We start from the raw sequence: 12,529 nt of genomic DNA, 5'->3' as shown, positions 1-12,529 counted from the left end.
TTGGTTGCACGGACGTCATTAACACAATTTTCAGTCACAGTCAGTGCATGGAGTGCCCGTGGTGCGGAGAACATCATCATATCATTCTGCCTTGAATTAATTAAAAAAGAAAGAAAAAAACGGCTCTCTGACCAAGCCGGCTTTTATCGTTCACTTAAAAGAGCCGGCTCATTGCTAGCCATTTTCCAACAAACAAATAATCAGCTAGTCTTAAGCACACCCACTTCTTGAAGTAGTTTAAAGTAGCTTCTTAATCTGCATTTTTTACCCTCCAAAGTGTGGTTTGCTAAGGGTGCTATCAGTTAGCCGAAGGATATGTTTCATAACAATTATTATTGAATAATAATAATTATAAATAATTTAAACTGTTGTATTTTGGGTTAAATACGAGGGACGTTATTGTGTAGCTAGCTGTTACACTGGAAGAAAGACGCCCCATTAGTGCTTTAGATAAAACTTCAGTTGGCAGAAAGTTTTGGGCATCATTGGGCAAAAATTCAATAATATCAAGTGTTCTGAGAGATAACTAGACTTCTGCTCCTCCTCATGGCTCTGTTTTCAGGCTTTAAACAAATCTATCTGGGCTCCAATCTGGGCTCCGGCTGGTGGGCGGTGCTTGGTATTTCTTCAGCTGTTCTCAACATGGCTTCCGGGTCACAAACTTTCTAATTTTACAGCTAAAGAGCACACTAAAATAATGTTTCTGAAAACATTTGAGGTGAGAAGTAGGCATAACAGTAACAGAATATTGATTCATATTTGATCCGCGCTGCCTAGTCTCACCGTTTGATTGGACTTCGCGAGTGATTGACAGCCAGCTCATATAGACGGCAGCTGGACGGCAGACTCCAGCTCAGCTCTGATTGGTTGCTTTCCTCATATTTGCTCCATTTCTACCCACTGCAGCTTTAACTGAGAGTGACCTTATGGAGTCAACATGTTAGCATTATTACTATTCCCTGTCAAATGACTCACAGGGACACCTGATGCCTCAGTTAGGCAATACACACAATAAGTCGTGTTAATTGAATAGAGGCCAGGGCCAATTTTCATAGGAGACTCGGGTTTCATGGGCATATCAAGCTTTGCTTATTGAAGGAACACACACACAGCACATAGCACATCCCTGTAGTAGGCAGGTTGGATTGACACAGCTGCGTTCAGGGTTATTTTCACCACACAGAACCTTTTAACCTCTCTGCTGTCTCACCGAGTCACTTTTAAGACAAAGACAATGATCCAGACAGGCAACCCGGTGTTGTCAAGAGAGACACACATGCACACTCCTGCACACGGACACACATGCGTGCACACACAATGCATTAGCATAGGTATCGGTTACTAGAATTCAATAGCTCGCCTGCTGCAGCAAGATTAACTATTCAGGGCAGGTGGTTAAAGGCGCTATTGTGTTGCACGGTTCTGTGCTACTGTCATGATTGGACAATGCGTTTGTCTGGTGGGCAGCCCACTGCCAAAACAATTGCAAGGGCAAAGGGCTGGAAGAGTACACACACATATAAGGTTTCGCCATGTGAATCATTTCTAGCTCTGCTGAGCAAATTTAAACAGAACTGAATGAGTACAGGTGTAGCAAGCAAGGGCCAGTGAGCTAGTTAATATTCGGTGTCATCGCAGTTTCAGCGATGGAAGTAATTTGAATATGTATTCACTGGAAGAAAATTTTAAAAAATCTTAGTGATGGGATTCGCATATGAAGCGGTACCATCCTAACATCTTTCTGAATAGCTGTTTATGATTGTAATCCCCCAAAGACATGCAAATGAGAGAGAGAGTGGCGGTGGATAATTAGTCATATTTATCAGGATCCCAGCAGACCCTTGCAGATAGCAGGCTAACGTTTGAGGCTTAACACATGTTCTGGCTCACCTCAATGGATTTTCACTCATCACAGAATCAGCAACAACAGTCTACCCAAAAAAATGAAGGCTTTAAAACTCTGAACGATCATTTGAGTTGATCTTCAAATAAAATGAGTAATTGGTGGAAATGGAACCCTGCGTAAAATGCTCGTAAAGCTTTAATGGGTGTTATTAGTGGTTATTTAGTTGTATTTATTGGCCACACGTTGAGTCAAATCGTCATTGAGTGGTGCTCTCAACATCGACTTAAAGCTTGATGTAAACTCATAGTCATGATTTTGTTTATCTGTAAAGCATTGCTGTATATTTTACTGAACTTGTTAGTACAAAATCCTTTACTGCTTCTTCTCTTGTCTTCTTTTTTTGAATAACATTTAATTTGAACTGACTTAATTACGCTAATATATGCTAATATAATGTAACAACACTACAAAACACTGCCTAAAATTACCTCAGAGTTGAATCAACGCCTTTCTCACAGTGTCAATGAAAATGGAACATTTTAGTTTCACAAATGATCTATTTGTTGCAGAGCTAATGTATTCGATAACATTAAATTAGATATACATATTATAGCCATTTTTGTATCTTATAGGTTTATGTGTTCATTGTTAGTGAAGCACATTTTATTTTATTTGCACGTGGCTCCTTTGTTATGCCAATGGATATTGAAAAACATAAATTTTTGCTTAAAGTGATCTTTTCTTTTTCTTTTTTCTGCAGTTCTGGCAAAGGTGTGTCCGTGGCTGGAGGTCAAACCATGGGGCACAGAACTGGACCAACGATTATGTGCTTCAATCCAGGAAGTCGCCTCAAAGAACAATCGCAAGATGCAGCTCTGAATCACTGACAAAACACACCAAGAGCCACCTTCATCTTAGCACTTTCACTTGTCCACTTTGTGGGGAAATTGGATATTTTTCCATATATCTCTGCATAGACTTGGCCGAGAAGATTACATTCCGTCCATTATCAACATTAGATCTACCCAGAGAAAAAAAAAAGGATATTGCATTCTCCACTTGACTGTAAAATCATCTATGTGGAATATAACATTCAGCAGATAAATCCTTGGACGCAGCCAGAATCAGATGTTATTATCACTTTGAGGATCTATCTCCAGTTCTAACCCTCTCTTCTGGTGCGTCCTCTTATTCTCTACGATGAATCCCAACAGCCTACCTGGTCATGTCCTCTTGCTGCTAAGTACCGTGCTGGGCCTGAGCATGGGCTTGGAGTTTACTGGCTCTGAAGGTCAGTGGGCTCGCTACCTGCGCTGGGACGCCAGCTCCAGAAGTGACCTGACATTTCAGTTCAAGACTTCTGAATCGGAGGGCCTGATGCTCTACTTCGACGACGGCGGCTACTGCGACTTTCTGCTTCTCACTGTATCCGAGGGAAAGCTGCAGCTCCGCGTCAGCATCGACTGCGCCGAGACCACCATCACCTCTGACAAGACGGTCAACGACAGCCGCTGGCACTTTGCCGCCATCAACAGGCACAACTTGCGGACTGGCTTGGCCGTGGATGGCCAGACCAAGACGGAAGAGGTGCGGCCCCAGAGGCGGTTTATGAAGATCGTTAGTGACCTCTTCCTCGGAGGGCTCCCGGGCGACATCCGCACATCTGCCATCACTCTGCCCTCTGTCCGCGAGCTGCCACCATTCAAGGGAATTATCACAGACCTCAGTTATGGAAGTAAGCTGCCCACGCTCATCAATAGTCAGAAAGTACGCTTGGAGATGATGGGCCTCTGCACAGAGAACCCCTGCGAGAATGGCGGGATCTGCTCGCTGGCAGATGGAGAAACCTACTGTGACTGCTCCAAAACTGGATATGTAGGTCGATACTGCACTGAAGGTAAGAGGGCTGGCTCCAGAGCTTTCTGTGTCAAGCGCTGAATATTGATTAAAATCTTTGTAAAGAATTCACAGGGACTCCTTACAAATTTAGAATGGAGCGAACCGCAGGTTTACTGTCTTCTCCAGGTATACAGTAAACATTTTTACCTGTCATATTTGCTTTTTACACCAAATGTATTTTGTTAAAATCATCTCATGGTGTGCAGCCTTAAATTCAATGTATTTTGCTACACCGTAAATCTCAATACAGAGTGCTGAAATTAGATTTAATTGCAAACTTCATTTATGAAATACCTTGAAAAATGTGCATTGATTGCAATGTGATTTATTTGAAGCACAAGCAGCTATACTCCCATATGTTTGAAAGATTTAATGCAGTCTACACAGGACGTAGATTCAGTATATTTCTTTGTGGGTTGTTGCTCTTACAGCTCCTTTTGGAAAGTCTTCGTATTTCATGTGGGAGTTAAATTGGAGGTGATGTGCTCAGCGTTTCCTCTGCCTGCCTTCACAGTTATTACTTTTGATGAGGAAGCGGTGGATACGGTATTAGCTGATATGACTAAAATTACAACACTCAGTTCTCTTTTCTTCCGTTAAATGTATTCAGCTCTTGCAAGGTGGCGCGGGGACCTGAAGGTACACACAGTGTTTGGATGAGAAACAACTTCATCTATTTTTCCTCTGCTTCTGTGCCAAGGTCATCTCTTTTTGGGGGGGAGTGTAATGAGATGCAGCTCTTTGACAATGTTCTATTCTATCTCCACACCTTTAAAGATATAGGCGTACTGTGTTTTTTAAGCTATTACTTATGTAGTCTCTCAAATGGCCCGTTGACAGTGATATAATACAGGACCCATTTTTATAAGTTGCTACTGGTCCTTTCCTCCCTCTCTAGGAAATACTATAAAAACATTTTTCTTGTAGTGTACAGTGAACTACTTTCTATTTTTGTATGGCCCGGCTGCTTAATGTTAAAACCTTTCATAACATACCAATGCTTGTAACCTTGAGCTCAATGCCAGCTGATGCCAAGAATAACTAACATAAATAAAAAAAATCTATTTTTCATATTTAGACCAGTAATCCAAAGAATACACAATTTCACTATAATCTTACATGCCTAACTCTTTTTTTTTTTCATGTGTATGGACTGTAAAAGATAACTTTGTGTGTACAGACCCATGTCAAATTTCGTCCACTGCTGACCCACTTCCTGCATGTCTAAATCAGACTGACACAGCGAAGGGATGACTTCATTTTGCAAAAAAAAATCAGGGGAATGCTCACTGAATCTTATGGCACTGTTTGCAGGATATTTTAAACGGTGTCTGATACAGTTAACGTGCTATAATTTGTCACCATTACAGCATGCATTTAGAATAAGCATTTTCAGATCTTTGCTGCGTTCGGTTTCATAATGTGTCCCATCATTTGCTGCTCAAACGAAGCTGTTTGGAGCTTAAATCCCAAGCGCTAGCCTGTGGCATTGTTCAGGACAGCACGCGATGTGCTGGTTGCAGAGCAGTCAAGCGGACGGACTGGAAATGCCCCCTTTTTCGCTTCACCCCATTTGCTCGTTGCCTCTGTCGAACAGTCGATGAAGGAGGAGGAAGAGGAGGAGGTCAATTTGTCTGAGAGCTTCCTAAGAGCTGACAGGGGAGCTATGACACACTCGTGTTAAAACAACCAGCATTTTAAGAGTGCGACTCAGCCAGATCGCTTGGACAGGGGAGGGGATGGTCATATATGTCAGCCCCAGGGTAGAGCAAGGGTGATGAGTGAATTCACCACAGGCCTGTTTTGCCCCAGTTTGTCCCAAGATGTCAGGTTTTGGACAAGAATTTCTCATCTATTTGCACACCCCTTTTCTCCATCTTCATCTGTTCTCAAGCAATAAACGTAGAAAGGGTAATCATGCTAGCTCCCCAGCTCATCTGACTGCTCCTCCTTTCTGCCTTTCCATTAACTGATGTGGCTGATTGTTGTTGATTATGCCACAGAGACAGGGAACCATAATTAGGAGGATAATGAGAACAGAGATGGCTAATTTGCCCGGAAAATGCCTGCACAAACACCACCGTCGATTGAAACTAACGGCAAACTAGTGTGCAGGATTTTTTTTATTGTTATGTCCACATGTCTACAAGTGTCATAATACTTGTTGTTCATGTTATAGCCTCAAGCACCTAATGCTTTAAGGGGATATTCAGAACGATTACACTTCCACCATTCGGTTGCAGTTAGGTGCTTAGCACATCTGTTTTTGTCAGCATACTGTTGATTATGCTGTATATTAATGAGCAATGAAAGCAATCTGTCAAACCTGTGAATATTTATATGTTACATTATCAGGCTGCATGGCCCGGGCCGCACATGCTCGCACTCAGACACATAGACACGATGCAACAAGGCCCCGGAGCTACTCGTTAAAATGGGCAGATGGCTGACTGACTGAGTGGACTGGGCCTTGGAAGCATTTTGCCAGCCGTATTCCTAATGGTAGCCTGCTAGCCCACTGGCTTAGAAGGGAAATAGTGGGCAGAATTAACATGTGAGATGACAAATGAGGAAATGGGATGCGGAAGTTTGTGCCACTTGTGGTAAAAGATATTCCCATTCTGTTTGCCCATTTTTGGTGTGCATTTCCTCGTATCGTGGGATAGCTGGGTTAGCCTGCCGCTGCATTATTTCTCCGCCGTTATAATCACGAGTAAGTGCCGTCTCTCTCTGAGCTTCTGCAGCTCTTCCCAAACCGTCCAGCTCGGCTAGCAGCTTAGCACCACAAAACAGTTGGCCATAAAACACATGTTCAGCCTCTCCTCCCTTGTGGATCAGGACGTATCGGTGTGACTAACTGTGTTAGGGTAATGAGCTGAAATTAGACACCACCCGCTCCCCACACGTGTCGACTTTGGCGGGCAAATCCGCCGCCATACTGTAGCTCTGGTCCTTTGACGTGTGTGCGCGCCGCCGACAGCTCTTCAGCTACACTTCTTTCTGCGGAGTCATCTTTAATATCAACTTCATTCAGCTCCCGTCATTAGCTGTGCAAATATCAATATCTTTTATGGTAATGATCTGGATATTGTCCCTCATTCTGTTCAATTAAATTAATGGGGGTGACATTATGAAGTCTCTTGAATACCTAAGGGTTTTCCAGTTACAATGAGATATGCATAAGGTCAAGGTTATTAAGAGCTACAGTGGATTGTTTAATGAATATGTAAAACCCATTTCCTCTGTCGCAATCCTGCATTTCAAATGAACAGTTTAAGGCCCCCTTTTGCGTAAAAAAATATTCACTGGTTTGATGGAAGGCTAGTAATTGAAGGCTAGGGCAAGCAAACTGTTAAGCAAGTGCTAAAATGGTGCCTTCAGGCTTAGCTTTAGGGATTAATAAACAGACATGGAAAAAAATGACAGTTACAATAATCTTACTATAAAAAGTAGGTCAGGGGGGAAAAAAAGGGAAAAAATGGTGCAGGGACTTGCCTGATTCCAGTGCAGAGGGCATTTGTGTCTAGTGCCCAAGCTGAAAATTATGTTTGGATTTGAGTGGTGAAGCTGCTGGTAAAATAGAGCAGGGGATTACGCTTGGACCACATGTCCTCAACGGCACATTGGCTTGTTCTGGGCGCTGTCGCATCAAGAGAAAGGGTTTAATCTACATGGGTAACTGAGCGTATAGCACGCAAACATGCACACGCAGTATATGCACGCTTGAGCGGCAGCATTTGCAAAAAAAAAAGAAAAACGAGTTCTTGTTCATTCAAGCAATACATTCAGGGGTCCCCCAGTTTTCGAGAGCTGGAGCTGCGCCGCCGTCCATCAGCTGGCCACTATCTCCCATCCCCCCACTTCCATGCTTCGTCCTTCCCTTTCCTCTCCCAATGTCATCCTTCTCGTGTGGGAGGAGAAGTAGCAGCCATTTTGGACTCCCCAATGAGACAGGAAAAAAACCCTCCAGCTCCTTCTACAGTATTTGCGCCTCCTCTCAAATGATATTTATGTCCTCTGTTGAGTTTGTTAAACTTAACATTTTACAAAGACTTAATGCTGTCAGAGAGGTTTGTATCCAGTGATGGGGAACAGGCCAGGCCTCTGTGTAGCTGATCAAAGTACAACGCTAGTCAAACTAATATCACATATTGTGTGCATCAGAGCTGACACTTGAAATATCTAATGTCTTGATTAAGGTTTGTTTAATTTCCTCTTGTCAGTCCTCGATGTTCTCGAGGGACTCTGATTACAGAAATCTCTCAATATTCATTTTAGGCTACAGCGCCAGGTTTGAGACTAAAGAGGTAGGATGCTGGATAAAAACTCGACGTATAACCACAGATGCAACTGAGACCGAATCCACAGTGATCTTTCACGTGCCCTAAATCAAACTGGCATGTTTGATACCCACAAGGTGCCATCCACGGGTGGTATCCTGGTGAGGATGTTTACCGCAAGGGGATCAAGTTTAATGTGTGGCTTAATTTTTTTTCTGTGAGCTGCAGAAATCCCACAGTGAGCATTCCTCTGAGAAACCGCAAGGGGTGTGTTGAATTTGGGTCAGCAGTGCAAAAAAAAATGTTGGGCGGGTTAAAAGGGGAGGTGGAGGAGAAAGATATGGGTCTGAGAAGGAGCATCCCGAGATCCACAAACCTCACAACACCATAAATCCTCATGGATTTATGTCTCTGTTTTTATGTGTGTGAGGCACTCTGTGTGATACAAGTTGCAGAATATTATGTCACTGTAACAATATTCGAAATGTGAAAGAGTTGTTTTGTCAATCTGATTCCCTGAGAAGACGGGACAGATGAACTTTTATGTGTTTCTCTCCACAGGGATTTACACTGAAGTAGTTATTTTTGATTAGACATGTCAAGGGGCACCTCTTTGGTCCTTACATGGAGCACAATGCTTTAAAAGTGTGTTTTGCATGTTAGATAGACATGCAAAAGCAGCTGGTGTGTGTTGCTAATGCGGGACTTCTCTTTGCTTTCTCTCTTTTTCCTGTGACACCTCCACAGCAGTCCAGAGAAAACCAGGTGAGTCTCAAGGAGGATAGTCACAGTTTGAGTTAAAGTCTAAAAATGTTTATGCATTCAGTTTTTAGAAGGCAAGCAAACATGTACCAGTAATCCAGTTATGAAAGTTATAATTGACATTTATTCAGTAAACAACCTGCAGAGCTACTTTATATTCACATACTGTGTTGCTCTCTTTATTAGTCATTTGTCTGTTTCTACAGAAAAGCTTTCAAATGCACTTGGGAAAGCTTTGCTTTTAGTGTGAGAGCCATGGTTTGCCATCATGCAAAGCATGCATAATGACAATACAACTGTATTGGTGTGCTCTTGTTCTCAAATCTTCTCTCTGTGCCTCTCTGTTTGAATTTTTTCTCCTCAAGGCCTCGCACACCTGAAGGCAGAGCAAGGTACTCTGTTCTTTGTCTTTATGAAGCTCTATTGTTTGGTGTTTTGTTCTCTCACCGCCTGGCTTGGTTTTGGGGCGTAATTTTACGCTGTGTGCCTTCACTACCTGTCCGTGTGCGTTTGTGTGTTGCAATGCTCCCATTGTTGCTGCAGAGAAGTGGGAGGGTGTGTGTGTGTTGGCGAGAAGGGGTGCATGGAGGCATGGCATGTTCCTCATCTCACCTTCGTCTGTCTCTCTCTCTCTGCGCCCCTGTGTCTCCTCACCTTCGTTTCACCCAGGTTTCTGTGTATTACATAATTGTGTACTGCTCTCAGTTCCACAGCTAACATGCAGCGACACACTCCACTGTTCCTGCTCGACCTCTGCAGCGACGGGGTAGGGAAGGGGGGGAGGATGGAAAGCAGGAGGGTGGATAAGGAAATCACTGGAATTAGGGGAGACAGCTTAGAGGAAGAAGAAGAAGAAGAGGGGTTTGGGAGATAGAGAGGGAAAACAGGAAAATAAGGAACATAAAGTGTCACTGTTAGGTAAGATACATGTAGAAGAAACAGCGTAGTATACCAAATCTGCTGCACACTATTTACAATTTACATCCAGTCTCAATGTAGGAAGTAGTGTGGTGAAGGATGAGTGAATTCTGTGAAGGTTGGGGTGATGGAAGATTTCATTCTTGACCTTGGTAACTGCAGTTGACAAAAACAAGGTTCATTTAGTAGTTGCTCTGGAGCTACGATTCTAAAAATTGTGTCATTGGAAGTTGAACGTCACAAATGTAATCTGGGATTTTGCAGACTTGTCTAATATCAACAATCTTTTCTGGCGAAAAGGAACAGTGAGCGTTGCAGAGGCGGCCTGTGTTCGGGCTCAGTCACACCAGCATTTATAACAGTTTTTTTTTGTACAGAAATAGTTTAATATCCATAGAATCCCCAAGATTTCTAGATTTGCCTGCAAACATGCAGTAAATCCAAGAGTTCAACTTTGAACTTTACTAATTGTAAACTGTCTTGACAGTGCTGACCTTTGAGGTAGAGTCTAAAATTGAGAAAGCTATTATTATTAGCTGTGTTGTAAACCTTTTCCTCCTCTAAATAACAAGCAAGCGCAATAGAGCTCTCCTCCTTGTGCCAAACAAAACTAGCCCAGCTGATTAGACTGTTATCAGGCCATTAAATAGACGTCATCAGTGCTATAAGCACCATAGATGTGGGTCAATAGGGACCTACTACGCCTACTATTAGGTTTTAACATGGTAGATCACCGGAAGAAGGTATAAAAGAACACGACAATGACCTCTAGTGACCGTAGTAATTATGACTGGAGCAGAAGCAGAAGTCAGGCGCTGTAATATAGACGGCATGAAACTCCATATGTAGTTAAGGTCGGGGAAGATGGATGGGATTCAAAACATAAGGTTTGCACCCAGAAGACCCGGGTTCGCATCCTGTGTGAAACCAACAACATGTAGTTGTGTTCACACGCCTTAAGTGTCACTTTTACTTTTTAAAAATAGTTATTTTAAGCCAAAACAAAATGTTTTTCCTGAAACTTAGTACTAGTTGTTTTGTTGCCTAAACCTAAAGAGCTATTGTGTTCAAACTTAACGTTTCATTCAGTTTTACACTGTGTTAGAATGTGTGGCTTTTAAGTTTCAACAGTAGGTGTAGTAGGTCCCTAATGGCCCACATCTATGGTGCTTATAGCGACCAATAACGCATATTTAATGGCCCGATAACAGTCAAATCGGGGACTAGCCACAACCAATGGTGGTGAACTACACGTCTCTGAAGTAGTCACCAAGCCTCAAGTACCCTTTATTTTAAGGGAACGTGCAAATGAATTTTGCTGTGCCTCTTTCTGGTGTGACCTCAGGTAAACATGTTAAAATAGTGAAGTTGTATGCTGCCTTCGTGCCCTTCTCCCATTTCTCCACCATTTGCATGATTGTCAACATTTTGCATGAAAGTGTCAGTTGGCAGTGTACAGGCTTAATGTAGACTAACCATAGCTTATCCCTACTTTTTGCTGTCTTTCTCTGGTGCTCTTCGCGGGATGACACTCTTCCCTCTTTTATCTCTACGGATCCTTTCTCCTCTCCAAAAACTGTAGGTAGAAACAAAGGTACAGCAATCCTTTTTTCCCCCTACTGTACTCTTATCTGCGCTTCAAGAGCTCTGTGTATATGTGTGTGTGTGTTGAATTTGTGCTTGCGCTGGTTAATCATTCATTATGTGTGTTCATTAACTGTGTGCATATGCTCGTCTGTGTGTTTGAGAGCGAGAAAGCGAAAATCAGGGGACTCGGGATGCTTTCTAGCTCGCGAGCGCCCACATGTACTGTTGCATGAAGGATGCGCGATTGAGCGATGGAGTGGACTTGTAAAGAATTACGGTGTCAGTACCGGGGACTAAGTGATTTTCACTTGATTATCACTGTTTAATGTGGAATGATGAGAGTAAGCGCTGTGATGGATTATTCAGTGTCTTTGCAAACAGTAAATATTAATGATGAACCGTCTATGTGAAGACGAGGCGTATGTGCATTTGTGTGTACACACAACCGCCATTTGTGTGTGTGTGTGTGTGTGTGTGTGTAAGTGCTTAATTGGATGTGACAGTTCTGTGTCTGTTGAAAAGGAGCTGATTGGTGAATTCGACCTGACATTTGGCTTCATTTAAATGAGGTCATTGCGGTGGCCTCTGTATATTGCAATCGTGCAGAGAATAGCCTCATTATTCATTTATCAAAGCCATGTGATACACTGTGTTGTGTGTGGTCATGCGTGTTGTGTGTGTTTGTCCCTCCTTTAGCTAAAAGGAGGAAAACTATGAATTATGTTCACTCGTTTTGACAGTTTAATTGACTGAGACGTGACTATGATGAGACTGGCCATGGAGGTGTGTGTGAGTTGCCCGTTTTCACTATTCTGAGTAAGTGACCATTCCTTAAGCCCCGCCCCCTTGGTTACAGTTGCTACCCCTGTAAAGTTTGTCGTCCTTGTGTGACACATAATGCTGTTTACAATGACAACGGGGTAGATTTACCACTCAAGTCGTAGTGGCTCAAAGTCTGCTAATCGTGTTATCCGGTGACTTTCAGCGGAATACGTCCGCGGTTGCTCGTAGTAACTTACATAATTGGTTGGCGTAGATAATAAACACAGATGAGTATGTTTCTAAAATTGATTCATGTAAAATTGAAGGCTTTTACGAGGACACAGCTGCCATCACTACGAGCAACCACGACGCAGTCGGCTGAGAGTCAACACGTTTAGCTTTCTACGTGTACTGTTTGTGATGCCGACCGATTCATGACGCTTACTCTGTGGTCATTAGGTTGCCCTAGTTAGAG

At 42.8% G+C, this 12,529-nt stretch overlaps 1 protein-coding gene across 2 annotated transcripts in view; it reads left to right on the top strand.

Moving 5' to 3' along the window:
• The window catches only part of nrxn3b (neurexin 3b), a 458,514-nt gene that overhangs the window by 117,152 nt on the left and 328,833 nt on the right, over positions 1 to 12,529 (top strand). For both annotated transcript variants that reach the window (XM_074615644.1, XM_074615645.1), the window contains exons 4-6: positions 2,607 to 3,743; positions 8,773 to 8,790; positions 9,153 to 9,179. In XM_074615644.1, the coding sequence (XP_074471745.1) occupies positions 3,047 to 3,743; positions 8,773 to 8,790; positions 9,153 to 9,179 (742 nt within the window). In that variant the 5' untranslated portion in view covers positions 2,607 to 3,046. The remainder of the gene's footprint in view (positions 1 to 2,606; positions 3,744 to 8,772; positions 8,791 to 9,152; positions 9,180 to 12,529) is intronic.

The sequence above is a fragment of the Sebastes fasciatus genome, chromosome 18 (genome assembly GCF_043250625.1).
Source record: "Sebastes fasciatus isolate fSebFas1 chromosome 18, fSebFas1.pri, whole genome shotgun sequence".
In the NCBI taxonomy this organism is placed as follows: Eukaryota; Metazoa; Chordata; class Actinopteri; order Perciformes; family Sebastidae; genus Sebastes; species Sebastes fasciatus.
Note: the sequence above shows the minus strand (reverse complement) of the source record. Positions and strands in the feature narration are given on the sequence as shown.